We start from the raw sequence: 27,658 nt of genomic DNA, 5'->3' as shown, positions 1-27,658 counted from the left end.
ATATACAATTATAGTACTTTATTACCTTTACATTTACGCGTAACTACAGCTTCCTATCTCAATTTTTGAAGGGGATATAAGGTGACAAATTTTGGGAGTTATGCAATTTTTTTTCATATTTCGAACAGCTGTATCTCCTCACTAATTTGTGAGAGCTTAGCGAAAATATATTCAATTATAGTACTCCTTTACCTTTACACTTACGCGTAACTACAGCTTTCTATCTCAATTATTGAAGGAGATATAAGGTGACAAATTTTGGAAGATATGCATTTTTTTTCATATTTCGAACTGCTGTACCTCCTCACTAATTTGTGATAGCCTAGCGGAAATATATAAATATATAGTAATCTGTTACTTTTAAACTTGTGCATAATTGAAGCTTTGTATCTCAATTTTTTAAGGAGATATAAGGTGAGAATTTTGGGGAGTTATGCAATTTTCTTTCATATTTCGAACTGCTATATCTCCTCACTAATTTGTGATAGCCTAGCGAAAATATATACAACTATAGTACTTTTTTGCTATTAAACTTACGCGTAACTACAGCTTCCTATCTCAATTTTTGAAGGAGATATAAGGTGACAAATTTTGGGAGTTATGCAAATTTCTTTCATATTTCGAACTGATGTATCTCCTTATTTATTTGTGATAGCCTAGCGAAAATATATCCAATTATAGTACTCTTTTACCTTTACATTTACGCGTAACTACAGCTTTCTATCTCAATTTTTGAAGGAGATATAAGGTGACAAATATTGGGTGTTATGCAATTTTCTTTCATATTTCGAACTGTTGTATCACCTCACTAATTTGTGATAGCTTAGCGAAAATATATACAATTATAGTACTCTTGTACCTTTACACTTACGCGTAACTACAGCTTTCTATCTCAATTTTTGAAGGAGATATAAGGTGACAAATTTTGGGAGATACGCAATTTTCTTTCATATTTCGAACTGCTGTATCTCCTAACTAATTTGTGATAGCCTAGCGAAAATATATACAAATATAGTACTCTTTTGCCTTTACACTTACACATAACTACAGCTTCCTATCTCAATTATTGAAGGAGATATAAGGAGAGAAATTTTCGTGAGTTATGCAATTTTCTTTCATTTTTCGAACTGCTGTATCTCCTCACTAATTTGTGATAGCCTAGCGAAAATATATACAATTATAGTACTCTCTTACCTTTACACTTACGCGTAACTGCAGCTTTCTATATCAATTTTTGAAGGAAATATAAGGTGACAAATTTTAGGAGTTATGCAATTTTCTTTCATATTTCGAACTGCTGTATCTCCTCACTAATTTGTGATAGCCTAGCGGAAATGTATAAATATATAGTAATCTTTTACCTTTACACTTGCGCATAATGGAAGCTTTGTATCTCAATTATTAGAGGAGATATAAGGTGACAAATTTTGGGAGTTATGCAATTTTCTTTCATATTTCGAACTGCTGTACCTCCTCACTAATTTGTGATAGCCTAGCGAAAATATACACAATTTCAGTACTCTTTTACCTTTACATTTACGCGTAACTACAGCTTTCTATCTCAATTTTTAAAGGAGATATAAGATGACAAATTTTGGTAGTTATGCAATTTTCTTTGATATTTCAAACTGCTGTATCTCCTCACTAATTTGTGATAGCCTTGCGAAAATATACACAACTATAGTACTCTTTTGCCTTTACAATTACGCGTAACTACAGCTTCCTATCTCAATTTTTGAAGGAGATATAATGTGACAAATTTTGGGAGTTATGCAATTTTCTTTCATATTTCGAACTGCTGTTTCTGCTAACTAATTTGTGATAGCCTAGCGAAAATATATACAATTATAGTACTTTTTTACCTTTACACATACGCGTAACTGCAGCTTTCTATCTCAATTATTGAAGGAGATATAAGGAGAGAAATTTTGGTGAGTTATGCAATTTTCTTTCATATTTCGAACTGCTGTATCTCCTCACTAATTTGTGATAGCCTAGCGAAAATATATACACCTATAGTACTCTTTTGCCTTTGCACTTACGCGTAACTACAGCTTTCTATCTCAATTTTTGAAGGAGATATAAGGTGGCAAATTTTGGGAGTTATGCAATTTTCTTTAATATTTCGTACTGCTGTATCTCATCACTAATTTGTGATAGCCTAGTGAAAATATACACAATTATAGTACTTTTTTACCTTTACATTTACGCGTAACTACAGCTTTCTATCTCAATTTTTGAAAGAGATATAAGATGACAAATTTTGGAAGTTATGCAATTTTCTTTCATATTTGGAACTGCTGTTTCTCCTCACTAATATGTGATAGCTTAGCGAAAATATATACAATTATAGTACTCTTGTACCTTTATACTCACGCGTAGCTACAGCTTTCTATCTCAATTTTTGAAGGAGATATAAGGTGACAAATTTTGGGAGTTATGCAATTTTTTTCATATTTAGAACTGCTGTATCTCCTCAATAATTTGTGATAGCCTAGCGAAATTATATACAATTATAGTACTCTTTTACCTTTACACTTACGCGTTACTACAGCTTTCTATCTCAATTTTTGAAGGAGATATAAGGTGACAAATTTTGGGAGTTATGATATTTTCTTTCATATTTCGAACTGCTGTATCCCCTCACTAATTTGTGATAGCCTAGCGAAAATATATACAATTATAGTACTCTTTTACCTTTACACTTACGCGTAACTACAGCTTTCTATCTCATTTTTTGAAAGAGATATAAGGGGACAAATTTTGGGAGTTATGAAATTTTCTTTCATATTTCGAACTGCTGTATCCCCTCACTAATTTGTGATAGCCTAGCGAAAATATATACAACTATAGTACTCTTTCGCCTTTACACTTACGCGTAACTACAGCTTTCTATCTCAATTTTTGAAGGAGATATAAGGTGACCAATTTAGCGATTTATGAAATTTTCTTTTATAATTCGAACTGCTGTATCTCCTCACTAATTTATGATAGCCTAGCGAAAATATATACAGTTATAGTATTCTATTACCTTTGCACTTTCGCGTAACTATAGCTTTCTATCTCAATTTTTGAAGGAGATATAAGCTGACAAATTTTGGTAGTTATGCAATTTTCTTTCATATTTCGAACTGCTGTATCTCCTCAATAATTTTTGATAGTCTAGTGAAAATATATAATATTATAGTACTCTTTTACCTTTACACTTACGCGTAACTAGAGCTTTCTATCTCATTTTTTGAAGGAGATATAAGGTGACTAATTTTGGGATTTATGTAATTTTCTTTCATATTTGGAACTGCTGTATCTCCTCACTAATTTGTGATAGCCTAGCGAAAATATATACAATTATAGTACTCTTTTACCTTTGCACTTTCGCGTAACTACAGCTTTCTATCTCAATTTTTTAAAGAGATATAAGGTGACAAATTTTGGGAGTTATGCAATTTTTTTTCATATTTAGAACTGCTGTATCTCCTCAATAATTTGTGATAGCCTAGCGAAAATATATACAATTATAGTACTCTTTTTCCTTTACACTTACGCGTAACTACAGCTTTCTATCTCAATTTTTGAAGGAGATATAAGGTGACAAATTTTGGGAGTTATGATATTTTCTTTCATATTTCGAACTGCTGTATCCCCTCACTAATTTGTGATAGCCTAGCGAAAATATATACAATTATAGTACTCTTTTACCTTTACACTTACGCGTAACTACAGCTTTCTATCTCATTTTTTGAAAGAGATATAAGGGGACAAATTTTGGGAGTTATGAAATTTTCTTTCATATTTCGAACTGCTGTATCCCCTCACTAATTTGTGATAGCCTAGCGAAAATATATACAACTATAGTACTCTTTTGCCTTTACACTTACGCGTAACTACAGCCTCTTATCTCAATTTTTGAATGAGATATAAGGTGACCAATTTTGGGAGTTAGGCAATTTTCTTCGATATTTGGAACTGCTCTATCTCCTCATTAATTTGTGATAGCCTAGCAAAAATATATACAATTATAGTACTCTTTTACCTTTACACTTACGCGTAACTACAGCTTTCTATCTCAATTTTTGAAGGAGATTTAAGGTGACATATTTTGGGAGTTATGTAATTTTTTTTCATATTTCGAACTGCTGTATCTCTTCACTAATTTGTGATAGCTTAGCGAAAATATATACAATTATAGTACTCTTGTACCTTTACACTTACGCGTAACTACAGCTTTCTATCTCAATTTTTGTAGGAGATATAAGCTGACAAATTTTGGTAGTTATGCAATTTTCTTTCATATTTCGAACTGCTGTATCTCCTCAATAATTTGTGATAGTCTAGTGAAAATATATAATATTATAGTACTCTTTTACCTTTACACTTACGCGTAACTAGAGCTTTCTATCTCAATTTTTGAAGGAGATATAAGGTGACTAATTTTGGGATTTATGTAATTTTCTTTCATATTTGGAACTGCTGTATCTCCTCACTAATTTGTGATAGCCTAGCGAAAATATATACAATTATAGTACTCTTTTACCTTTGCACTTTCGCGTAACTACAGCTTTCTATCTCAATTTTTGAAGGAGATATAAGGTGACAAATTTAGCGATTTATGCAATTTTCTTTTATAATTCGAACTGCTGTATCTCCTCACTAATTTATGATAGCCTAGCGAAAATATATACAATTATAGTACTCTTTTACCTTTACACTTAAGCGTAACTACAGCTTTCTATCTCAATTTTTTAAAGAGATATAAGGTGACAAATTTTGGGAGTTATGCAAGTTTCTTTCATATTTCGAACTGCTGTATCTCCTCACTAATTTGTGATAGCCCAGCGAAAATATATTCAATTATAGTACACTTTTATCTTTACACTTAGGCGTAACTACAGCTTTCTATCTCAATTTTTGAAGGAGATATAAGATGACAAATTTTGGGAGTTATGCAATTTTCTTTCATATTTCGACTTACTGTATCCCCTGCAACCAATCGTAGATTATTTTGAGTGAGTCCTAACAATATCATTTTTGGTTATTTGAATATCTATTATTTTGCGGAATTGTTCCACTATACTACACTATATCCACCACATTGAATTAATTAGTAAGGATTAATTTTCTAATTTACCTTTTATTTCTTAGGCCAAGTCTTACAAAATTCCAGACTTTACAGCTTATTCTACTTCTGACTCAAGTAAAACCTACTTTTGAGGACCATCTTGGACTAAAATGTCCAATATCAAATCGAAATGTCCAGTGACTAAAATTCCTTAAAGTGATTCTGCGTAAAATGATTATTTTATTGAGAGGGAGGGAAAGTGTTTCGAAAATCACTGCTGTTTAACTAACTTCTCTCACAATGACACATCAGAAAAAATATGAGCATGAATCTTCATTTCCAGGAATTCTGGGGTTTTATCGACTGTACTGTTTGTATTAAAAATATTACTGAAATTTCCACAAAAAAAAATAATTTATAACTTCGAGAATAGTAACTAGAGAAAGCCTTGTGTAGGTTACAATCAGAATAATTAATGTTAGCATGAATACAGTTTCATGTTTAAGCACTTACCTACAAATATTATTCTTTACCCCTGACTAATTTAAGCCAACGACTATTCCCTAGGTTTTGAAAAAAGACAAATTATATATAACAGCCTTTAAAAAAATCTTCAATATTAGTAATTAGTTGTTTGTCTTGTCTGTTTCAGGAAGTGAAGGAGAGCGGTCGGACCCTGAGACTCCTAGATAGCAATCATAATCTCAATCGATATGTGATATATTTTAATTAATAATATGTTTTCTACTAATAGCACGAAACTAGGTTATAGTACATAGTTCACAAAAAAATCTTCAAGAAAAACTAAATCTAAAAATGGACCCCAATAGAATGTACTCTTTGTAATGTAATAACAAAATACAAACTTAGTACTGTAAGTTAACTCGATACGACGGCTACACGGACTTTTATTCTTATCACCATTGTCTTCATACAAATAATAGAGGTATGTGTAATTTTCTTCATTCATTTAATAATATTTTTTGTTTATTGTGTTTTATTTTTGTTTTATCTTATAAAATATTAATTATATTATATGGCCTAAGGAGAATAGAAAAGAGCAACTCCTGATTCGTTGCGAATGACATCCCCATTTAGTTTAGCAGCTGTTCGCATCACCATTGATGTACACAATCGATGGTTCCTTCGGTCTCAACATTGTTCCAAGCAATCATTAAGTTATACAGGATATGATTCATCATTCACCCGAAATTTTAGATGGTTTCATGATTAAATATTGCTCCGAATATCCGTTTAGCAGGGCGAGATTCGCTTTAGAACTTCTTGCTGTCGATGCTCTAATTTGTAAACATTTTCTGCTGTTCGCTTTAACCTGTATAGAAAGTCTCTTTAATTTTAGAATCAGAAGTAAAGTATCAAATAAATGATAATAATGTTTTTAATTATTTCAAATTTAGCAAGAAGCCAAACTAATTCTAATATAAAAAACATGTTCTTTTTACTGAATGGAAAACTCAAAAGTAGATCTGAAAGATATTTCTAGTTTTCACAAAAAATTTCCCAAAGTTTTTATTAACTATGTATGGTAACTATAAAGAACTATTATTTTTGTTTTTTTGACTGTTTTGCCCTGCAAATTGATTTTGGCAGTCTTCTAGAAAATTAGTTTTCTTCTAATGTGCCTTTTCTGTATAGGGTTCAGTTTTACCACCTAGGTAATATTAATGATGGTTTTTTAAGCATTGTGATTATGATGAGGCATGCTCCTTTACTTTGTTCTGCCAATGTCTCATGCAAAAGACGCTTTTTGAGGATTCATATTATTTGAGTTCTGAGCAAATACTCCAGATGAGTGCTTTTTTTAAATACCAGATTCCTTACAAGTACATCATTTAATAAAATTTACGTGTAAGAAAATTTGTCATTTTGTTATTAATTACTCTCAGAGAATGACGAAAAACTGGCCCCTCTAAAACAAAAAGCAAAATAAAAAAATTAGAGACACTATCATTGAATACTAGACGACAATGAATAGAAAGTATGAGTTAAGAAAAGATATGTCATGACGGTTTATGTAGCGGAAGGAAAGTCAAGTATTAGATTCTTTCCTGGTAATCTTTTACATTTGTCTCTGAAAACATATATTACAATTTTTCGCCGCTAGATAACCAGTAGTTTAGGTTGCTTGTCAAATGGTACGATAGAATATTCAAAGCTTATTTATTTTATATTTCTAGCTTTCCTTGGTAGATGAAAAATAGGGGCAGATTCCAATACTACATTTCTGCCACTTTTGCCTCCAATCTCATTTCTCGCTTAACTCAATTCCATCGGAAGTCGTTGCCTTTTAAGAAACAAATCTGGTGTGAAAACAGTTAAAGACTTTTATTTTTTTACTTTCTCAGATGCCAAGTGACAAATGTCTTAAGATGTTTTCTTCAAGGAAAATAGCGGTGATACGCCCCTCGTTTCTTTATGCAAAGCTTGCCTTGAGTCTGACTTGCGAAACTAAACAATAACAATATCCGGGTAATCTAAAATAAATATCCGCAGCTAGTTTCTGATTCACTGAATATAACTGGATATCCGTTCTGATGAAAAATGTATTTAGGGCAATGGGGAGAAGGAAATGTTGACCATTCAGCACAGAAACTTTTACCTAATATAGATATGCACGCTTCCTTTTCCGTCAATTTTCTCAAGTTTCTCGTTTAATTCACTTTTCATGGAAATCCTGACAACTCAGGCATCCAAAGCTTTGTTGTAACTTAGTTGTTTCAACTTAGTTCAATCGAACCAAAGCTCTAACAATGAAATGTTGTTTACTATATCTCAGAAGACTTCTAAGTAAGATGCGACTCGAAAAAGACCTTATTTCAGAGTAATGTGGTAAAACAATGAAAAAAGAGACTGCAATCATTTCTAATTTACGTCTTCGAAAAGCTAATAAATACAATTTTTGATTAAAGCAAATTGTTTATTGGTTATTTCTGAAACATACATATGTCTCACAATTAGAAGATTTCGTTCAGAACAAACGTAAGACAATAGACTAACTATAAAAACTTCTCAGTAATTAATAAGAATGATTAAATAAACCTTTTGTAAAAAGTTTTAATAAAAGGCGTTACAAAATTTGTGATCATTGCCGCCCTGTCACTGGGCCTTTTTTAAACATTATTTAAAAATAAATTAATATATTAATAAATTTAATTAAAATGATAAGAAGTTGAACAGGGAATGAATTATAAATTTTAAATTACTTTAGTCAATTTCCAATTGAAGCAATTAGAATTAGTAGTTAGTAATTGTGCAACTTTTGGCAAATAATTCTTTACACAAATTGATTCTGTGCACAATGCAATATTTATAATTGGCTCAAGTTTAAATATTGCATTAAAATGCAAATATGCGTTACTAATTGCAAATTTTTTATAAATACGTAATTCAGATTCCTAAACGTTGCCACATTTTTCTAGAATGTACACTTGACAGATTAGTAATATTTGTTCAAGTGTTTGTAATTCATTGAGATTACAAATATTACATTTATCTGAACATTGAACAGTGTGTTCAGAAGTATTAAAGATTGTTCAATTTAACAGAAAAAACTTTTTTTTTGTTATCTTAATACTCTACTTTTAGGTGCTTCTATCTGATTCAAAACTAATCAATGATCTATATAAGATTATTATAACTACAAATAGTGTCGGTATCTGCATTTATCGTATTTTTCTTATAGTTTTGGCAGGAAATTCCATAACTTCGAGTTTCTCTGACTAATTCGTAAATTATCTGCACTAATCGCACTAATCATAATAATAATTGAATTTTATTTGAGAACTCCTATTCAAGTCATTCAAAGTTAAACATTTACGAGTAATTGTTGAAATCAGAAGAACGTACAAGCTGTTAACAAATACTCTGTAAATTTTTACAAAGCATTTCTTTTCAATAATTATTGTTATCCCTTAAAGAAAATTATGAGCCCAGTTTCCATCTGGAATAAGTAAAGAGGAGACTCGGCAATGTAATGGTCCTGGACAATAGGTTTATCAAGTTTCAAGGGACAATTCCTGATGGAAAAGTGCCGCAAGATATTCACATTACCCAATGTTCAAAATCCGCTGTAAAACTTCCTTAAGTTATCCTTAAGATCTCAGAAACACCAATCAAGATCGGTTCAACAGACGTGTATTTTAAAAGAAATATATTCTCTACATGTATATTTCATGTATCCTAAAATAAAACCATAACTTTCGAAATAGTTGAATTATACCTTATCAATTAATATTTAGTTTAGAAAAGCAGAATTGCGTCAAATATATTAGTTACTTCAAAGAAACTCTGTAATTGTGAGAAATTAAGCTTAAATAGTGCTTCGCAGGCTAATCTAGAGGAGTAGAGCGTGACTGAACGGCCTACTTTAGATTACTTTTAGCCTCTTTACAAGCTGTCTGTTTCACTATCTCTAATTTTAAGTTAGAGCAATGACGTGATCATTGAACTATAAAAGTAATTGGTAGTTAAGAAAATTTATTGCATATTTGTGATTAATTCAATACTTATAGTTTGTTTAAATGTAGATTTTGGTGCTTATGTAATTTGGCGATAATTTGAATATTTATCAAAGAACAATTTTAGGAAAACTGAAGTAAGACTAGAAATACAGTCAGGAAGAGGAACCAATCGAGAAGAATAAAGCGAAAAAGGATGAAAACGCCTGGATATGTTAAATTATTTATAGAAAGAAGGCCAAGTTGGAGCAGGTGCCTGGCGAAGAGCAGTTATTCCCATGGGCAGTGCCGGGACGGCTCAACCTTTCCTTGCCGACATTTCTCCTGGTTACTTCTTCTTAATACAAACCTTTCTGTTAAAATGCATTCAGTGTTCTCTTCGCTCCAACCCCTTATCTCCAGGGTGACATCTCCTTCTGCTCTTCCATATTAACCACTCCGTTTTTATTTAAATAAATATTACAGAATTTTTTTTTTGAATTATATCTAAAGAAGTGCTACTTCATGATCGTTATAATGTTTTTATGATAATTACAAAACTACTCGGACCAACCCTTTTGTTTCACCGTTATTTACTGGAAGGAAATAAAAATCTGCAAGTGGGGAAAACTAACTTGGCTATGTAAATATTATGTGATGTCACCTGCAAAAAAATTGGTCTGTCTGGCGATTAGAAATTGCTGTAGGTTCGCGAAACACAAGTGAAGGTCTTTCTGCGCCCTACGAGTGAAGGTCTGCGGACGAGAAATGATCTCCAGATTTGACCTCCTAAGGTCCCTGATGTGGGCAAGTTCATTTCCCCCTGAGGATTGAGTTTGTCTTAACTCAATATTACTCAATTTCCGGTTATTAATTTAATGGAAGTGTTACGTTCAACGAATTTTTTTCTTTCTGGCTAATGGATTTATTCAAATCTCTTGTGATGAAACTAAAATGAGAACTGTTTTTATTTTAAAAACTTGAGTAACAGAAGTCTGTATTCACTTAGTAAGCTTGGCTCTTCATTTCTATAACATAACATGACTAACCAGAAGGAGTATTTTCAGTTGAAGTTTGTGTTCTGGTAGAGTAGATTAGAGGATTCAGATGGGATTGCTGGAGCATGAGAGACTGGCACAAGGTGAATTAGGCCTTCTACTTTCACCAAACAGCATTAGTTTATTTCCTTCGAGGGGCGATTACACCTGGCTGTTTTCATTCATTTTTGGTTTGCAATTTTATTGTAAGAAATGATTCTTTTGATAAAATCGAAAATCAATAAAGTTTTGTTTTTAAAGATATTAAATTGGTGGAATGTAAGTTGATGTGGAACCATACTGCTTCTGATACCTAGCAACATTTACGCTGAAAGTTATCGGTGATTGTACGCAGAAAACCTGTCATTAGAAGAGCCAAACCAAAGGAAGCTATCATACTCTAAAAGTTTTGAACTAGATTTGACCAGAACTGACGAATTCACCTATACTTCATTAGGGTGGCAGCGTGCTTATGACGTTATCGCTGTTTTCCCTCTTAAAGTGGCGCAAAATCGTCCCTATTTCTAAAATCAGCTTTGGTATGTCTTTCTTTTTAACTCAGTGCATAAACAGAAGAATTTTCTTCTGAAGATCTAAGGGAAAAAACACTGTCTTTTCACTCTCTAGTTATTCATCATTTGAAGATTAATTTTCTAAGATTTAACACCGAACTCACTTGGAGTAGTGAATCTATCCGAGTGAATGGATAGATTTCGCAGTACAGGGAATGATGAATAGACAATAGCGGCTGTTGTCTATGGTCTATGGTGGTTACAACCGCCCAGTTTTCTGACGTAGCAATAGTAATAAACAACATCATGGTTATGCGGTGTACATACACCGTATACATATAAAGAGTCATATTGTGAACAGGTTTCAGGTTAGATAAGAAATCCACACCAAAAACGGTGTACTACAGAGAACTGTTTGTGGATAGACCGATAGACAATGGTGTGTGATGGTTATTGTTACAGTAAAATGGTGCAGATGGCAGGTCGCTCGGATGGGCAAGTCTGTGCACTTTGATATGATGTGGAAATGTGGCATAGTGACGGTATGTGCTCATACCTGCTTCATACCTGCTGTCTGCCTGCTCCCAGTTTGTATTGTTATTGAACACTTTCCCTGGGCATTGTACAGTACATACGTATAGTCACAGTAGCACATGACTTCCCTGTACATGTGCTTGTACATTTACAACAACTTACTACGTATTACAGCCTTTTTTTACAATTTATTGTGTCCTCCCTTATCACATCATTTCACTTGTCACCATATTCACTTTCCTCCATCTTCTCCTTTATCCATATACAAATACATTTTTAATACATGCTTACTAAAAAGATACATCATACAATTGTGCGCCCATAATTTTGTATAAACTTCCAAATCGTCACTTTTCAACATTTTAATTTCGGCAGAACCAGTTTGTGTAATGCGTCCTGATATTTCACTAAAATACTGTAAAAAAAAAAAAGAAATAATATTTTCCTTTCCTTGAAACAGAAATCTCACAGAAAGCAAATATTTTGAGAACCCATGAAAACCAAATAAAACTAAAACTCTGACATGAAAGCACAGCAATCTCCTGCAAAAAAATAAGCATCTAGCAAAAACTATACCCATTATCTCTATTCACAGCTAGCAACAACAGCTTAAAAATGCCCAAAGAACTCGGTAACTTATTCTTTGCAATAGTACTTCACTTATCAGATTTCGTACAAAACTGTTATTTATTTATTACGTGTTGTCGTTAAACATTATTTGAGCTTGCTATAAAAGCTGGTCTACCTTTTGATAGAAAATTGACAAATCACTACTCAAATTTAGCTTATCTCGATTATCTCTGAAAAACCAACAAATTACTCATGTTTGATATAAACATATTTATAATTAAACAATTAGATTAAATTGATACACACTGATACTCAACATAGATTATTTTAAGTAATTAACAAATTCAACTTTTTTATTTTTCGCATTTTCATTTGATACTAATCATATTACTTACTACTCTAACTTTGTTTACCAACACTTTACTTAATTAAAGTACATCAATTAAAAAATGTTGAATAATTCATCTACTTATGTACATTAAATAATAATTACATTTAAGAAATATACTATGAATACATATTCACTTCTAATAATTATTTTGAAAACACTTTCTTATAACAGTTTTGTTTAAATAGTACAAACTATTCTTTGTTGCAAATAATAATAGTCTGGTTTCTCTATTTGCCACCCAGTTCAAATTTTTACGGTTTTCTTTTACTACTAAATTAATGGAAAATAAGTCGCTAAACTTATTAACATTGAAATATTCAAAACTGACGTTCTGTCTGTTTTATCGTACCTAATATCCATGCAATGTTTGCTTGAAATTAATTATGACGTGGCACATTAGAGGGATGTTCAGTTTGCGTTCAGTTCCCAGAGTTCTGTTGGGAGGTCCCATTTCCAAGAGAGCTCCTCAACAATCCTTAGGAAAAAATTAAATTAAAATTGCAAGCCTTTAATTGCATTCGTTAAATAGAAGATTAATTTAAAAACAATCATTAGAACTATTTTTAAGGAAATACAGAAAGTTAAGTAGCACAATAATATAATTTTATGATATTTAGATTTCTGCAATAGTCTCGAAAACCTATCTGTACTGTTGAAATTAAGTATATGACACCCAAGTGGAATCAAAATGAAATGGTTGTTGAATTTTATGATTTCTGATTTGCAATCAGTTTTGTCCAATCTAACTTCTCAGTTGGTTTATTCGCGTGATTTGAAAGGAATATTAAAATAATAATTCCTCTAGGGAATCCCCTTCCTTCTACAACTAACCAACTTGCCATTGCATGAAATTAAACTAATTCTCTGTAGCGTGTTTAACACTCAGAATTTTATGTTTTATTTATGAGCATATGTTTCTTTAGAAATGCTTTGGTAATAATTGAAGTTGGCATTTCCTGTTTCTTGTCTGACTCGATTTTGATTCATTTTTAATTTTTGCATGCGCCTTCAGGTTTTATCCGTGTCTTAAGGCTAAATTATCCATAAAAATAAAAAAGAAAAGGAAGTTTGCTAATTATTGTTTATTGGAGAATGTTGCATAAAGACTACATGCTTTGGACTTGAAATTCAGAACTTAACGGACATGCAAGCCTCATTGAACGTTCTCAAAAAACTTCCCCTAACTACTGTAAGTTTATTTATATCAGAATTTTACATCTACCTGAATTTATGTCGCGAATTGTAAGATTCTCGCATGGTCTATAGTTTTCCAGATCTCATTCCTAGAACTCTCTAGTAAAGAGCTCTACCACATCTGAGGGCACGTAAACCATTTCAGGGCGGTGCATTTTTCCTAGAGAATAGTCACATATTTCCTGTAGAGAGAAGTGGACTAACCTTTTGTTTAGGGCGTTTGATGTTTCTATAGATAGACTACTTAATCCTACCATAAATAGTTGTCCACTTTCTGGTCAGATTTTGATATTATTTTTTATTTTATAGCCTCAATATATTGAAGTTTTACTACGCTGATGAACACAGAAATTATTTTGGAATTATGATGGGATTTTTTATACCTGTTTTTTTTAAAAAAATAATATTGGCGCAAGCTGTGGTTTGATGTTAACTTACAGATCAAATTCTAACCTCTTTATTCGGTAAAATACGAGGGTCGTTTGAAAAGTCCGTGCAAAGTCCGAGAGATAGCACCACTGGCGCGTATCGAGGTTATGTTTAGTTAGTAGCATCTCTTGGAAGAACACACAGCACACCAAGTTTCAGCCAGATCGGTCTATTTCTTTGTGTTTGGCATTCGTTTGAATCGAGGAAGTCGAGTGATTTTCAAAAAATGGACGAAAAAGAATTTCGTGTGTTGATTAAACACTACTTTATGAAAGGCAAAACGCCTCAGGAGACTAAAGAGAAGCTTGATTAAACATTATGGTGACTCTGCACCTTCGATTAGAACAGTTTATAAGTGGTTTAAAAATTTTCGGAGTGGCCATATGGGCACAAGTGACGCTGAACGTTCTGGACGCCCTGTTGAGGTTACTACTCCAGAAATCATTGATAAAATCCATGATATGGTGATGGATGACAGAAGAGTGAAGGTGCGTGAGATTGCTAGTGCTGTGAGCATCTCGAATGAACGGGTACATAATATTTTGCATCAACATTTGGACATGACAAAGCTATCCGCAAGATGGGTGCCGCGATTGCTCACGCTTGACCAAAAACGAAATCGTGTGAAGTGTTGCAAGGACGGTTTGCAGCTGTTCCAGAAGAATCCGCAGGACTTTAAGCGTCGTTTCGTCACTGTGGATGAAACATGGATACATCACTACACTCCTGAGACCAAAGAACAATCTAAACAATGGGTTACCAAGGGGGAATCTGCGCCAAAAAAGGCGAAGACCGTTCCTTCGGCCGGAAAGATTATGGCGACTGTCTTTTGGGATTCGCAAGGAATAATCCTCATCGACTATCTGGAAAAGGGTAAAACTATTACAGGTGCATATTATTCATCGTTATTGGACCGTTTGAAAACCGAGCTGCAAGAAAAACGCCCACGATTGGCCCACAAAAAAGTCCTTTTCCATCACGACAACGCACCAGCTCACACCTCAGTAGCTGTGGTCGCAAAATTAATGGAAATAGGGTTCCAACTCGTTTCACATCCCCCCTATTCTCCAGACTTGGCTCCCTCGGACTACTATTTGTTCTCCAATATGAAGAAATGGCTGGCGGGAAAAAGATTTTATTCAAACGAGGAGGTGATTGCAGAAACGAATGGCTATTTTTCAGACTTGGACAAATCCTATTATTCGGAAGGGATCAACTAACTAGAGCAGCGTTGGACGAAGTGTATAAGCCTAAAAGGAGACTATGTTGAAAAATAAAAAAGGTTTACCCCAAAAAATTAAGTAGTTTTTATTTTTGCACGGATTTTTCAAACGACCCTCGTATGTTCTTAACCAGGCTTTATAGATTAAAAAACTGTTCCTTTGGGCTCTGGGTTTATTCCCTTCTCCATTTTGTCCAGACATACTTGTTACCCTCTGTGTAGAAATCGTAACTAGAAGGAAATTGTTAATTCAAAATTGTTTTTATTATTTACATCAATTTGGATCATTTAAAGAAATAATCACAAAAAATTATGCTACTTCATATTTTTTTTATATGTTTAATAATTGCCATTGTACACTTCATTGACTAATTGCTCAGTTATTTTCTTATAATAGTGTAAATGATTCTTTCGAATATTTTTCACATTCAGAATTATCTTTTTATGTTCACTGTAATGGGTTCAGATGACTTGAAGAGGAGGTTTATGATGCGGGAATTAGTTAGAGATTTTAATGAGTTGATATTCGGAATATGAATTACGAGTTTACGAAAATAAATAAATATGTATATTTTAACAATAATTTAGACGTTTGTAAGGATATACTACAATAATTTAAAATGATTTAAATTGTAACTAGAATGCACAACTATAATGACGTTAAATAGATATATGTTTAAATACTTAGATAGGGACGCGCTCGCGGTGTAACTCGCTGGTAGAATCTTGATGTTACGCTGGTAAAATACTGAAGAATAATCATCGACTGATCCCCCACTTCCTGTAGAGAGACCATATATAGCCATCACCACACATTGACAAGTCTTGTAATTACGGGTCACACTCAAACATCTCTTGCCGTGTGTTGACCCTAGTCTTGAATAGGCCGGGTGACAGGCGTTGGAAGTTATCAAAGGGCTGTAGCCAGGTATTCGGTCTTTTGAGTGTTTGTAGCCAGGTGGTCACTGTATACTGACCGTATAATGGCCCTTTTGAAAGCGGTGTGTCTTTGGCGGGCGGTCCCTTTTGCCCGTGCACTGACCGCGGCACTTGACCTAAGTACTAGCGTCTGACTGGCACCACTAGTTATAATTTTTATAATTAAAAATTATATATTTTTCTTCTGTTATCACATCACATCACCTTCAGGATAATTATCTTCACGTTCAATTATTAATTATCACAACAGACAATGATATGATATAACATTTATATGTATTTCTTTTTGTAGCTTTGCTTGAATGTGATCGTCGACTTATAATCCAATTCTGTTTTACTTAACGAAGGAAGTGTCGAAATATCTTTCAAATCGATTAAACCGTCAATTTTTATTGATGAAATTATTGTTAGTTGTTTGAAATTATTGTTTTGTGAGTTATATTCAAGTTTTACTTTAGGGCATGAAACTGAAAACAATGTACATAGGTGTTCTGTACTAGTTTAGAGGAATCTAAACGCTTTTACCAATTTATGACTCCCAATATGGACGCAATGTGTCCTAGATCGCTCACACACTAAACTTTTTGAAAGTATTTAATTTAAACGTAGGGCCATAAAAATTTAGTACCTTACCCACAATTTTAGTGCCCTCACATTGTTCACAGGTTAGCGCTATATATTGCCAACTTTCTGGCCATCAAAAAAAGAAGATTTGTAATGATTTTTTTTTTTACTGGTGTTAAGGTGAAGTATTGTTGCGATCCTAGCTAACTTTATTTAAGCAAAGAGTTTTTTTTACTGGAAACGACAAAAATGATAAGTTGTAGGGTGCTGAAATTTTCTGTTACGTTAAACAATTATCGACTTCATATTAAGTATTTTAAAAATCTCTCAAGCTGAAGTACTGCTTTTCTTTATGAAAGTTTCACTTTTCTAAGGTTTTCCAGAAAATGCTTCTTTGATTTTCTTTAAGCTTCGGCTAACAGTCACTAGGATTTAAGACGTTTTTCTGAAACATTTATTTAGCGATATCCATCTTAGGCAGAACAGTTGAGGATGTGTTTAAACCATTTCCATAAGAATGTTCTCTATATTGATTTTATCTACATTGTTTCTAATGATAAATCACACCATTAATAATACATTAACCTTAATATTGTCATCAATGATGAAGTTTTTAGCTATCTTGTTTAATCGCCTTGTCTACTTGTTAGGGTTTTCTGTTGCAGGTATTTAATATTTAAATCTTCAAATTCTTAAAACTTTTTAACCACCTACAAAGTTTGTTCTTGTAAAATATGTTGATCCTATTAGAAATTGTTTTTATAGTATAAATTATGATAAGTACAATGATTTTTGAGAAACGCACTTGTGGTTCTGAGCAATGGGAAAAAAAAGCTGAAAATCTTGAATTGTTAAATTGAGTTTCAAGAAAATTCCTCTTTTAGGAGGAGCCCATTAGGATCTAAACTATTCAGTAAACTTCGCATTGGTTGGTGTAGATTTTTATTTAAAATTACGTACATTTCAATGTACGGTTTTAGAAATTATACAATATTATTTTTTTTTTTTTTTTTTTTTTTTTTTGCGCATCAACAGCTGAGGTCATTAGCGCCCGGAGCTTTTTCCAGTGCACTGCCGGCCTCCGGACAGTGTTCTCTCGTTACAGACAACACTGTCCATCACCGGACAGTGAGCTGTAAGAAGCTCCTAGGAAGAGAAAATCTAAGGGTCAGCTGCTGGATTCGAACCCGGGACCTCCGCGTGGGAGTCCAGTATGCTAACCTCATAGCTAATCCCTTCCCTATATACAATATTATTGTTGGTGAGTATTAATGTGGGCCAAATATGCTTAGTTTGTAGAATATTAATGAGCTAGTTCTTGTCTCTACAGTTTTTTAATTACTAGGAAATTTTATAGTTAGGAACAAGTAGTTTTAAAAAGGGATGAACTTCATGAACAAGAAGTATGTTCAAATCTTTTAGCCTGGGAAATCAAATAAAACTTTAATCAAAAGTGATTGTTAGATTTAGTTGTGCGACTAACGATAGTTTGAAAAGTTTGTTCTGCAAACAGGGAATTCTCGTGGGTGGTAAACTACCGTCCGGGCTGTGTTTGAAAGTAAATCTCATTGTATCCTAAACTACCTACTAGTTCACCTAACTCCTCCTAAATCTATTGTAAACAGATAAACAACATTCTATTTATTTATAGGTTTATATACGGGTGTTCATTTTAAGACAGCTCAAATGCATTACATGCTTAGATGGTTGATCTGAGCAAATAATGGTAGAGGAAAAATTTGTTGCCCGTCACCTCTAATATCAGAATATGTGACTTGATTTTAGATTCCTGCGCTTTATACGCAGCAGGCGCGTGTCCAAAAGTAAGAGTTCGTAGTTGACCCTCATTTTCATATACACAGTTTTAAAGAGTATAAAAAGTTATGAAGAAACCAGTAACCGCAAATCGATATCTTTAAAACTAAAGGTGCTAGGCCATTTCAAAATTTGATATTTATTAATTATATTTCCATTTTTTAACTTGTTATCAAAGAGAAAGAAAGCACGCGATAGATCATTTTTATGTATTTTTTCATCCCCTTTCTTATGAAAATATCTTATAAGGCAGTAAAGATAGTATTTTTTTTAATATCGTGAAATATGTAGTTTTGCGAGTGATTTTCTAAGAAAAGTCAAATGTTAAGAGCTTTATATGTTCTCAAGCATACACAAAATAGCTTAAAAAAATAATTTTACATCTGTTACAAACAAGAAGGTTTTTTTGGTAATTTTGGGAGAGTTGCGTTTAATTACCAAAAAAATCGGAAACTTCCTGCCACATATTTAAGTGATCAGTATCTTTCATTTAAAGGATCAAACTTATTCCTTAATTTATCAAATAATGCACTTTACGCAGCTTGTGCAGCATGTACTGTGCCTTCAAAGAAGCCTTCTATGGCTCACAAGCCAGGTTAGCCAGGAGGTTATCAACCCCATTAGTTCTTAACCTTCCAAGAGTTTTAAAAGATCATTCCTGCTTTATTTTTAGCTGCTGATTGTAAAATTAAAAAAAATAAAGAGATCTGGGAAAGAACGGAACAGTTTTGTCAAAAGTTAGTGTATTCTAGTAGAAGGAATATTTGTGAGTGGAGATCTTCTTATCTACTTACACTAGCGGAAACCACTACTGCTCCAAGCCGCGTTAAACTGGGGTGTGGCGACAGATAGAAACCCCATAAATATCTTCTTCTCCTAAGTCTGTTCGATCAGGTGTGAAAGTTGATGAATGTAGTTTGAGAGCATCGCAACAGGTAACTTCATTTGCGTACATTTTCTAGCCAAGAAAATTTTTTGTCTTTCAGGATTTCTTATTTCCTTTATCCTTTGCTTTGCAATATTTTGTGAGAATCTATTTCTATAGATTGGTCCCTTAATTTCCAATTCTATATTTTTAAATTAATAGTCTTTATGATAAATTCACATTCCTCAAAATGAAATTGCTTTAAGGTTTACTTTTTATCATTTTTTTTAACTAATATATTATAGTATTTCAGAATTCAATGAGCGAACAAAGATCTTTATGACTTCATTCTTGTTATTCTTTGCTCTGAGATCCAATAAAATTCTTTAAATCGCTGAGCCTTCATACTTCCTCAACACTACTACAGAGTGCTCTAGCTACACTTGTAGCATTGCTATTCAATATTCTCTAATAATCAAAACCATTATTTGCTTAAGTTATTATCATTCAAATTTGATCTTCAAGTATTTTTATAGTAATTTTGATGACAAAAAAGGAAACTTATTACTTATAATTTTATGTTTATCAGAGAGAAAACTTGTATAATGACACTATTGTTTCTTTCAAACACAGAACATTTATCATAAATGAGCGAGATGACTTTATTTTAATTAAAACACATGTTAGACTGATTTCCCTTGATTTTACTTTCATGTAGATCATTGACAAAAAAGTTAAAGGTTTCCTAGAAATATACCTACTATGTAAAAATCTAACTACAGAAGAGCTGAAAAAGCAAGCTCTGTACTATCAGGTAAATGAAAGTAAATTGTTAACTATAATAAATCTAAAAGCAGTTTTGATATTTATTTAAAAATAAAATCACAGGAAACTCTGCCCTTAATTGAATGCTATCTCTCTCCCTGGGGCCTTGAACCAATGTATATGTTTATCTGAGCATTACTTAAAATGTTGTATTTATTCCATGTCAGTAATAATATAATAATTAAGGTAAGAAAGACATTAGGTAAATAGTTAATATGCTGGATACCCTAGTTCGGGACTGTAGGTTTTCTCTTCCTAGGAGCTTCTTACAGCTCAGTTTCAGTGATGGACGGTACTGTTTGTAATGAGAGAACACTGTCCGAAGACCAGCAGTGCACTGAGAAAAGCACCGAGCGCTAATGACCTCAGACGTTGATGCGCCAGAAATTAAGGAAAAAATAATAGTTATTATTTAAATACAATTCTATACTACTAATTTTTACAAACTTTCATCACTTTATTGTACTTTAAATGTTTTCAATTTTGTAAACAGATTCAGTGATAAGGTAATATTTCGTAATTCTGGCGCTATAAGTTATTAATTAATAATAATGTAAAAGGGAGAAGAAATGGAATAATAAAAAATGAAATAGAGTGGTACGAGTATAATGGTATAGAATTTAAGATAAAATGAAAAAATAAACTTTCTTCGACATTTAAAAAAAAGGAAGTAGATAAAGATGAAGGAAAAAATCTTCTTAGAGGGGAGTCGCTGCCAACATATCTAAGGATATCTATTACCTACATATCTAATTGAGTTATATATGTGTAATCCAACATACTACAGTCAAGTGATTGTTATGTAATAATTATCAAGTGATAATGAGATATAAAAAGTGGATACAATTCTTATTAGAGTTCAGTGTCGACGAAGCCAGTGTTTGCAATTGAGTTTCTGTGTTTCTATATTTTGTTCATCCTCTCCCAACTTCAGAAGTGATGATTTTTAGTTAATCCATTCAAGTTATTAAAACAAGCAGTCTTAGTGATTTGATTAGAGTGTTCCTTTACATATCTCTAACATACATATTTCATAAGTGTCATATAATTGAAGCATTATGAATAGTTATGAGGTTAACCGTCCCGACCATAAGGTATACTACAGTGTTAGAATTAGATTATTTAATTCGGTATTTACTGTTTTAGTATTCAAACTTAACGAATCATCAGGGAATAAATAGTGAGATGAAGAAATTTAACATTCAATTATTGTTTCCTCTCACTGCTGGATTAGTCTTAAGAACTTGCCGATCTTCTACGATTTACGATATTCAGTTTTAGTAAACTGATTGCAAAACAATGCTTTCAGAAAAATGGTCTATATGAACGAACGAATATGAATAAATACAAAAAAATTACTCCAATTTAAACCTTACATTAAGTTTGAGAATCATTTAAGTTTCCGGACAAGATTCCTCAATCAATCGGAATTCGGATGAGTTTTCTTAAAAACAAACCCTCTTTATAAAGCATTATTAAGACTAATTGCACATGTAGATTTTAATTATCTGTTTCATTAAAAAATTATATTCGTCAAAATTCGGTTCAACTCCTTTGTATAATCAGCTAAATATGGTTACGTTTAGGGTCTTTGCTTGACCAGAGTATACAATAAAATGTATATTACATTTTTATATCTTGAGTTTAGTCATCTCTTAAATAGAAATATGCGATTCCAAAGGAAGTATCGATACATATGTATTGCAAAACAAAGCAAACATACCGATTCCAGTATTTTAAAAATTAAGGTGATATCTGAGGTCATTGTACTGAGCTATTTTTTTGTACATTGCCGGTGCAATGAGAAAAATCTAATGGAAGGTAGCTAGACTCTAACCGGGGTTCTTCGGATGCGTTTCAATGCACTAACCACTGAACCTACTCGTTTGAAAGAGAAGTTTCGATACTTCTAAGTAGGTTGACAAAATTTGAAAACTTTTAGTTGAGAGGATTAAAAGTTGAACTTAAAGTAAGTTTCCTTACCTTCTCTAATTATCCTAAAGTAGACTTACCCAATTAGTACCCAGGTAGGTTGTATTCCCTTCTATCTCATGGTCATAACCCAGGCTCTTCGGGAAGGTTTGTAATTCTTCAGCCACGTCGCCGTCTCAACGAACCCATGATGTTCGCCCTAAAATGCACTCCCAGATCAAGAAGGAAACAAGCTCTTCAGAAAAGTTTTACGAAGAGAGAGGAGCCGGTTGTCAGCTGTAATCTCCCTGTGATCCATGCATCTCTACTCGTAAAGGCCCTCCACAGATTTCAAAACTGGTCCCAGAGTAAAAGGTTGGGATATTTCTAAGTAGAATGTGCAGATTTTCAAGCCTGGTAACTTCCCGAACTCTCTAATCCCAAAGATGATAGGGGGAAGCCGGCAGATTACGCATAACTTCTCACTGGTTTCCTAGCCGACTTCCCCAAGGAGTAAATATCTCGTCCTAACACCTGATGACCACGCAGGCTCTACAAATTTCCCCAGGAAGAGAGAGAAGTCAGGAGTTTGGGATAACAATGTCCTCTTGATGCTAAAACACTCTCACTTCTATGTTGTGCTTAGAATCAAGTGACTCCTGATGTTAGTTAAGGTAGTCCAATTATCTCTGTATAGGGGTTTAGTTAGCTTTTCTATGTACGGCATTAAATGCTATTTCTATTTTAGTAGTTACCTCAACTGTACAATATTAACGACATTATTTCCAATAAATTTTATCATTCGCAACGAGGAAAATTGCAGTATGAGAAGGTCGCGCGAATCTCTCACATTAGCTTTTTTTTCAATAAAATTTATTTAATCAGGATAAAACAGAAGAAAAAAATTAATAATAAAAAACTCCTGTAATACATATTTATGAGTCTATGTTGGCAGCCCTGCTTAATGAAAACTAACCAGTTTCCCTCTCTACCGTCTGTCACATGTCAGTTCGGCTGTCCTGCGTTAGTGTTATCATAGTAGCCGTAGTGGTTTTGGTGCTTAATGGTGTTGATATAGTGAGTTAAGTGTTGTTTGTTGCTTCAAATAGTGACGGCTGTTCTTTTCGCTAACATAGTGTTTGTATTTTTTGTGGGGTTTTTAAATAATTAAATAAAAAGGAATATTTCAAAGAAGAGAAAAATCCTTCTTTTTCTTGGTAAGTTATTTTATCTACTTCTAGTTTTTTACTTTATCCTCCTCTCCTAAAACAGGCTCTGCCTTGTGACAAATTTCTTTTAGTGAAATTACTTATTTGAGACTTGCTGATCTCAGCCAAAACAATGTATGAATTTAGTGAATTAGCTTTTTCTGTGTTTAAGAACAAAATATTTTTGTTAAAAAAATGATTGAATGAAGAAGCTAAAATTTTTTGATTCGGTTCAGAAATGTATAAAAATTGTTTGATCCAAATACATCAGCTAGAATTGTGAAGTGAAACTGTGATCCTTTAAAATGCAAGCCCATACGATGTACTGAAATTTTGAGCATTCGAGCGAACATAACTGACCTGTGAGTGAGCTGTTGACGTAAAATTCTAAAAATTATTGTAAAAATATTCATCCTAAAAATCACTTCTGTAAAAGAAATATTGGAACTAACGCTACCCTGAGTTCTCTTTCTAATCAACTTTATTGAACTTTTAAGCACTGTTCACACGTAGAGAGCAGAAGTGAGACTACCTCTTACGTAACAAGCATGTAATTAGATTTTAAATAACACAGGAATCTATCAAGGTGTTCTTTCGCGAATACAATTCATCCCAGTCTACTCATTTATTAAATATATTAATTTTCCATTTAATGTATTGTAGTTAAAATTATGTAGATAATTATTAAAAAGGGAAAAGTGATTTTATGAGTGGTCAGCGACTAGAAACGTGCGGAAATCCTGCCTTCCCCGTGATTTTCTTTTTTTTCCATTTTAGAATCCCCTTACAGCCCACAGTCCGGTGATTAGCAGTGTTGCCTGTTACGAGAGATTCACTGTTCAGAGGCAGCCAGTGAACTGAGAAAGTCTCCGAGCGCTAATGACAATAAGATATTGACCGCCTTAATTTCAAAATAATAATAATAATACGTGCTAAGTAGTTATTTTACTAAAATTCATTGTTGCAAGAAATTTGGCACTTTAGTATAATAAATTCAACAGTAATCTAAGGTTATGTTAGCACAGATCGCCTGAGAAAATCAGTTCCTATAAGTTAGACTTTAAATTAGAGTCCAACTGCTGGAAGAATATGGTGCGATCCCTGGACTAGAGACAAACGGAAACATTTAATAGTAGACTACTCGCCTGAATAGCTCTAATTTCCTCAGGTTGAAGCTATCAAAGAATTATTCGCACAATATATCTTAATCAAAAGCATTCGCTGCAAAAAATAGTAATTTCATCCATATTAGTTCTAATCTTAAAATCTGCATCTTAGATTCTTTTTTTTCTTTGCTACGGATGATATTAATGGTTAAAGTCAAATATTTGCCAGATCTAATTGCGAAAAAAGTCCCCGAGCTGTTTAAACAGTTAATAAGCGAAGTCTTGGTTTCACAAAATGTGAAAAACACTGTCCAACTAATCAAGAATATCATTGAATCTTTAACTGTATTCGATTATTAATTTTTGAAGGTAAAACATCAGCGAAACATTTCAATAGATAGACCTTGAATTTAAAGTAAAACCACGGCATAGAAGAACGCTGTTTCAGTCATTGCAGTCGTTATAATATATTAATTAAAAAATACCATTACTTTTTTATTTACACCGCGTCAACATTGGCGAGCTTTTTCCAGTATACTGCCGTTCTTTGAACAATGTTCTTTCAAACTTCTTCTTTCACAATGTTATAGATAACACTTCTACTCGTGGAGAAACCAGAAAAAATTAATTAAAAAAACCTCATCTAATTAAAGTAATGAATCTTGCATGAAATTCTGATTATTGGTACTGATTATAAAACTCTCATTTCGATATGATTGGATTTCATTGCTCAATGTACGGATTAATTGTCCCCTCTCTTCTAATCTCTCCGTATCATGCAAATTATCAGAACTGGAACCAGTGACTGTAGCCATTCCCAGATTTTTATCTTTTTTATCTCGTTCTCTTCTCATTTGCAATCAGTAGATTGGTTGGCTACGTGAATAATGCAGTATGTTGGCTTTTTAGTAAAAATGTAACCAATTATTCATTTTATAAAAAAAACTGGCTTATTCCCATTACTAGCCTCAGATGTGTTTATCAAACAATTTAAAATGATTAAAAAACTGCTCTAGCTTCAGTCATTTCTTTGCCTCTAACAAAAATTTACTAACTTTTTATTTATCCGAGCAGGTGCCACGATAGAGGAACAGTTAGAGGCGAGACGCGCAAAACTAAGATGTTTTGTGATACAAAGTTCGATTTCTAGCCTAAGCCCTGGATTTTATTTAATGGTTAATATAAGAAATTTATAGTGAAGTGCGTTCCCTAGTTGCCTCAGCCCGTGACTCCACTAATTTGTTTTTTGGACGTAAAGTCCATCTGAAAAAATAGGTTACTCTATATCAAAACTTTAAAATTCATGATTATAACCCTGCAGAAGCATAAAAACAAAACAGAAAACTTGATGTAGTATGATAACAGAGTTTAACGTTTGACAAGAGATAGCGGCTTTAATTGATCTTGGACAACTTGAAAGAAAAATCCATTTCCTTTTAAATGATCTCTTATTTCTGTATAAATCTACTTATTCTTGCTATTAATGAATTATTTCATGATTTTCTTTTATCGAAGTTAGAAAAATGATTGTGTTTAGTAAATATCGAATCCAATTTTCAACGTAAACATACGTTCTAAAAGTGTTTACTAAAGTGTGTTTACAGATATCTTTCGTTTCCGCCTTGCCTAGCACTCAGGCGATACAACGGAGTTTTCCAGTAGGATTTACTTATATTTTACACAACTCTTATCGTCTGCTACTTTGAACTTAGCAACAAAAAAAATACCACCAGACAACTGATCTCAACTCTTACTGAATATATTAAGTCTTTCGCAAGCATTTTAGAGCCCTATTGTACCTGTAGGATTGTGGGGATATTATTTCCTGGTAACTTCTCTATCCTGGTGGCCATCCTCATGTTTCCCTGAATGGAACAAAATAAAATTGAAAAGAACAAAAATTAGTCAATATCCAATGACCTGAAATGCGACTCTTATCTATTACAAGATATGTAATTGCTGTAAAGGAAGGTCTTGCTAGTTTCAAACCACTTTTTTTTGTTGATTGCAGATGAAGCTAATAAAGTTGTGAGAAAAAATGAAAGATAAAAACACGTATATTAATTTATTTAATACTGAGATTCATTTTGTACTTGTTTTGTAGTAAGTTTCATTTGAACTCTCTTTAACATAGAAAACCTTGTTTAGTAAATAAATAAAAACAAAGAAATATTTAAATCATTATGTATTATAGTCTTGTTTAAATCCAATCGCAATTACAACTATCGATCTTAACGATATGATACTTGAAACTATTAAGAGCTTACAATAAATAATTCATTGATAAGGATGCTTCACATAGGAGCTTAACTGAACGGCCTTCAAACAACTAGCCAAGAGTGTTGCATATCATTCCTACATGTACCCAACACTTCAATCGCTTATTTATTTCTCCTTGAAGTTTTAATAAACAAGCTCGTCACGATTGCATTTTTTATTTACCAGATCAGCAATATTTAAAATTATATATGTATATCTTCTCATATATCTTTATTACATTAATAAATTCAAAACGAATTAGTTTCCTAATTCCACTTTGCATTTTATATCTACATTTCTGTGTATTCTTCATCAGGAGAACAAATTTATTTCTAAATTATCAGTTCTATCAACTCAAAATTATCCTTGTATCTCAGACACATTACATCGGCAGTCAAATTCTCCAAAAATAGATAAAATAATAAAACGGCCCTAAAAATAATTAATCACAAGCGTATTATGACAATTGAAAGCAATGTATACATCTATTGCTGCTACCATTATAGTAACTTGCCAAAAGATATTTCTCTCGAGCGATAAATAAACTAAAAATGCTCCTCAGATCCAAAAATGATCAAAACCTGGAGGATAAAATTTAAAAATACTTTGGAAATGGATTATGAAAATACTGTACAATTAAGCAATATGTATTCCTTGTAACTTTGCCCGGCTGCTACGATACACTGGTTTTGATGCTAGCTAAGGAATATAATCTAAAATTGTAAATCTTAGGTTAAATCGTTAAGTAGTACCGAATGAAA

The 27,658-nt window shown here is 32.7% G+C and overlaps 1 protein-coding gene across 34 annotated transcripts in view; it reads left to right on the top strand.

The window, feature by feature from the left end:
- Glut1 (Glucose transporter 1) overlaps window positions 1–27,658 on the top strand; it is a 139,917-nt gene that overhangs the window by 47,995 nt on the left and 64,264 nt on the right. For 31 of the 34 annotated variants that reach the window (XR_012455274.1, XR_012455272.1, XR_012455270.1 and 28 more), the window contains exon 2: window positions 5,712–6,005. Coding sequence is in view for 1 of the 34 variants with exons in the window: in XM_074117846.1 (XP_073973947.1) it covers window positions 21,482–21,507 (26 nt within the window). In the remaining 33 variants the exon portion in view is untranslated. Of the gene's footprint in view, window positions 1–5,711; window positions 6,006–21,304; window positions 21,508–22,275; window positions 23,542–27,658 lie in introns of those variants that run through there. The other 3 variants (XM_074117846.1, XM_074117851.1, XM_074117853.1) reach the window with 3 other exon arrangements.

The sequence above is a fragment of the Rhodnius prolixus genome, unplaced genomic scaffold, assembly GCF_049639745.1.
Source record: "Rhodnius prolixus isolate KJV_2025 unplaced genomic scaffold, Rpr scaffold_2, whole genome shotgun sequence".
Lineage (NCBI taxonomy): Eukaryota > Metazoa > Arthropoda > Insecta > Hemiptera > Reduviidae > Rhodnius > Rhodnius prolixus.
The sequence above is the reverse complement of the archived record's forward strand: the minus strand, read 5'-3'. Positions and strand labels throughout refer to the sequence as shown.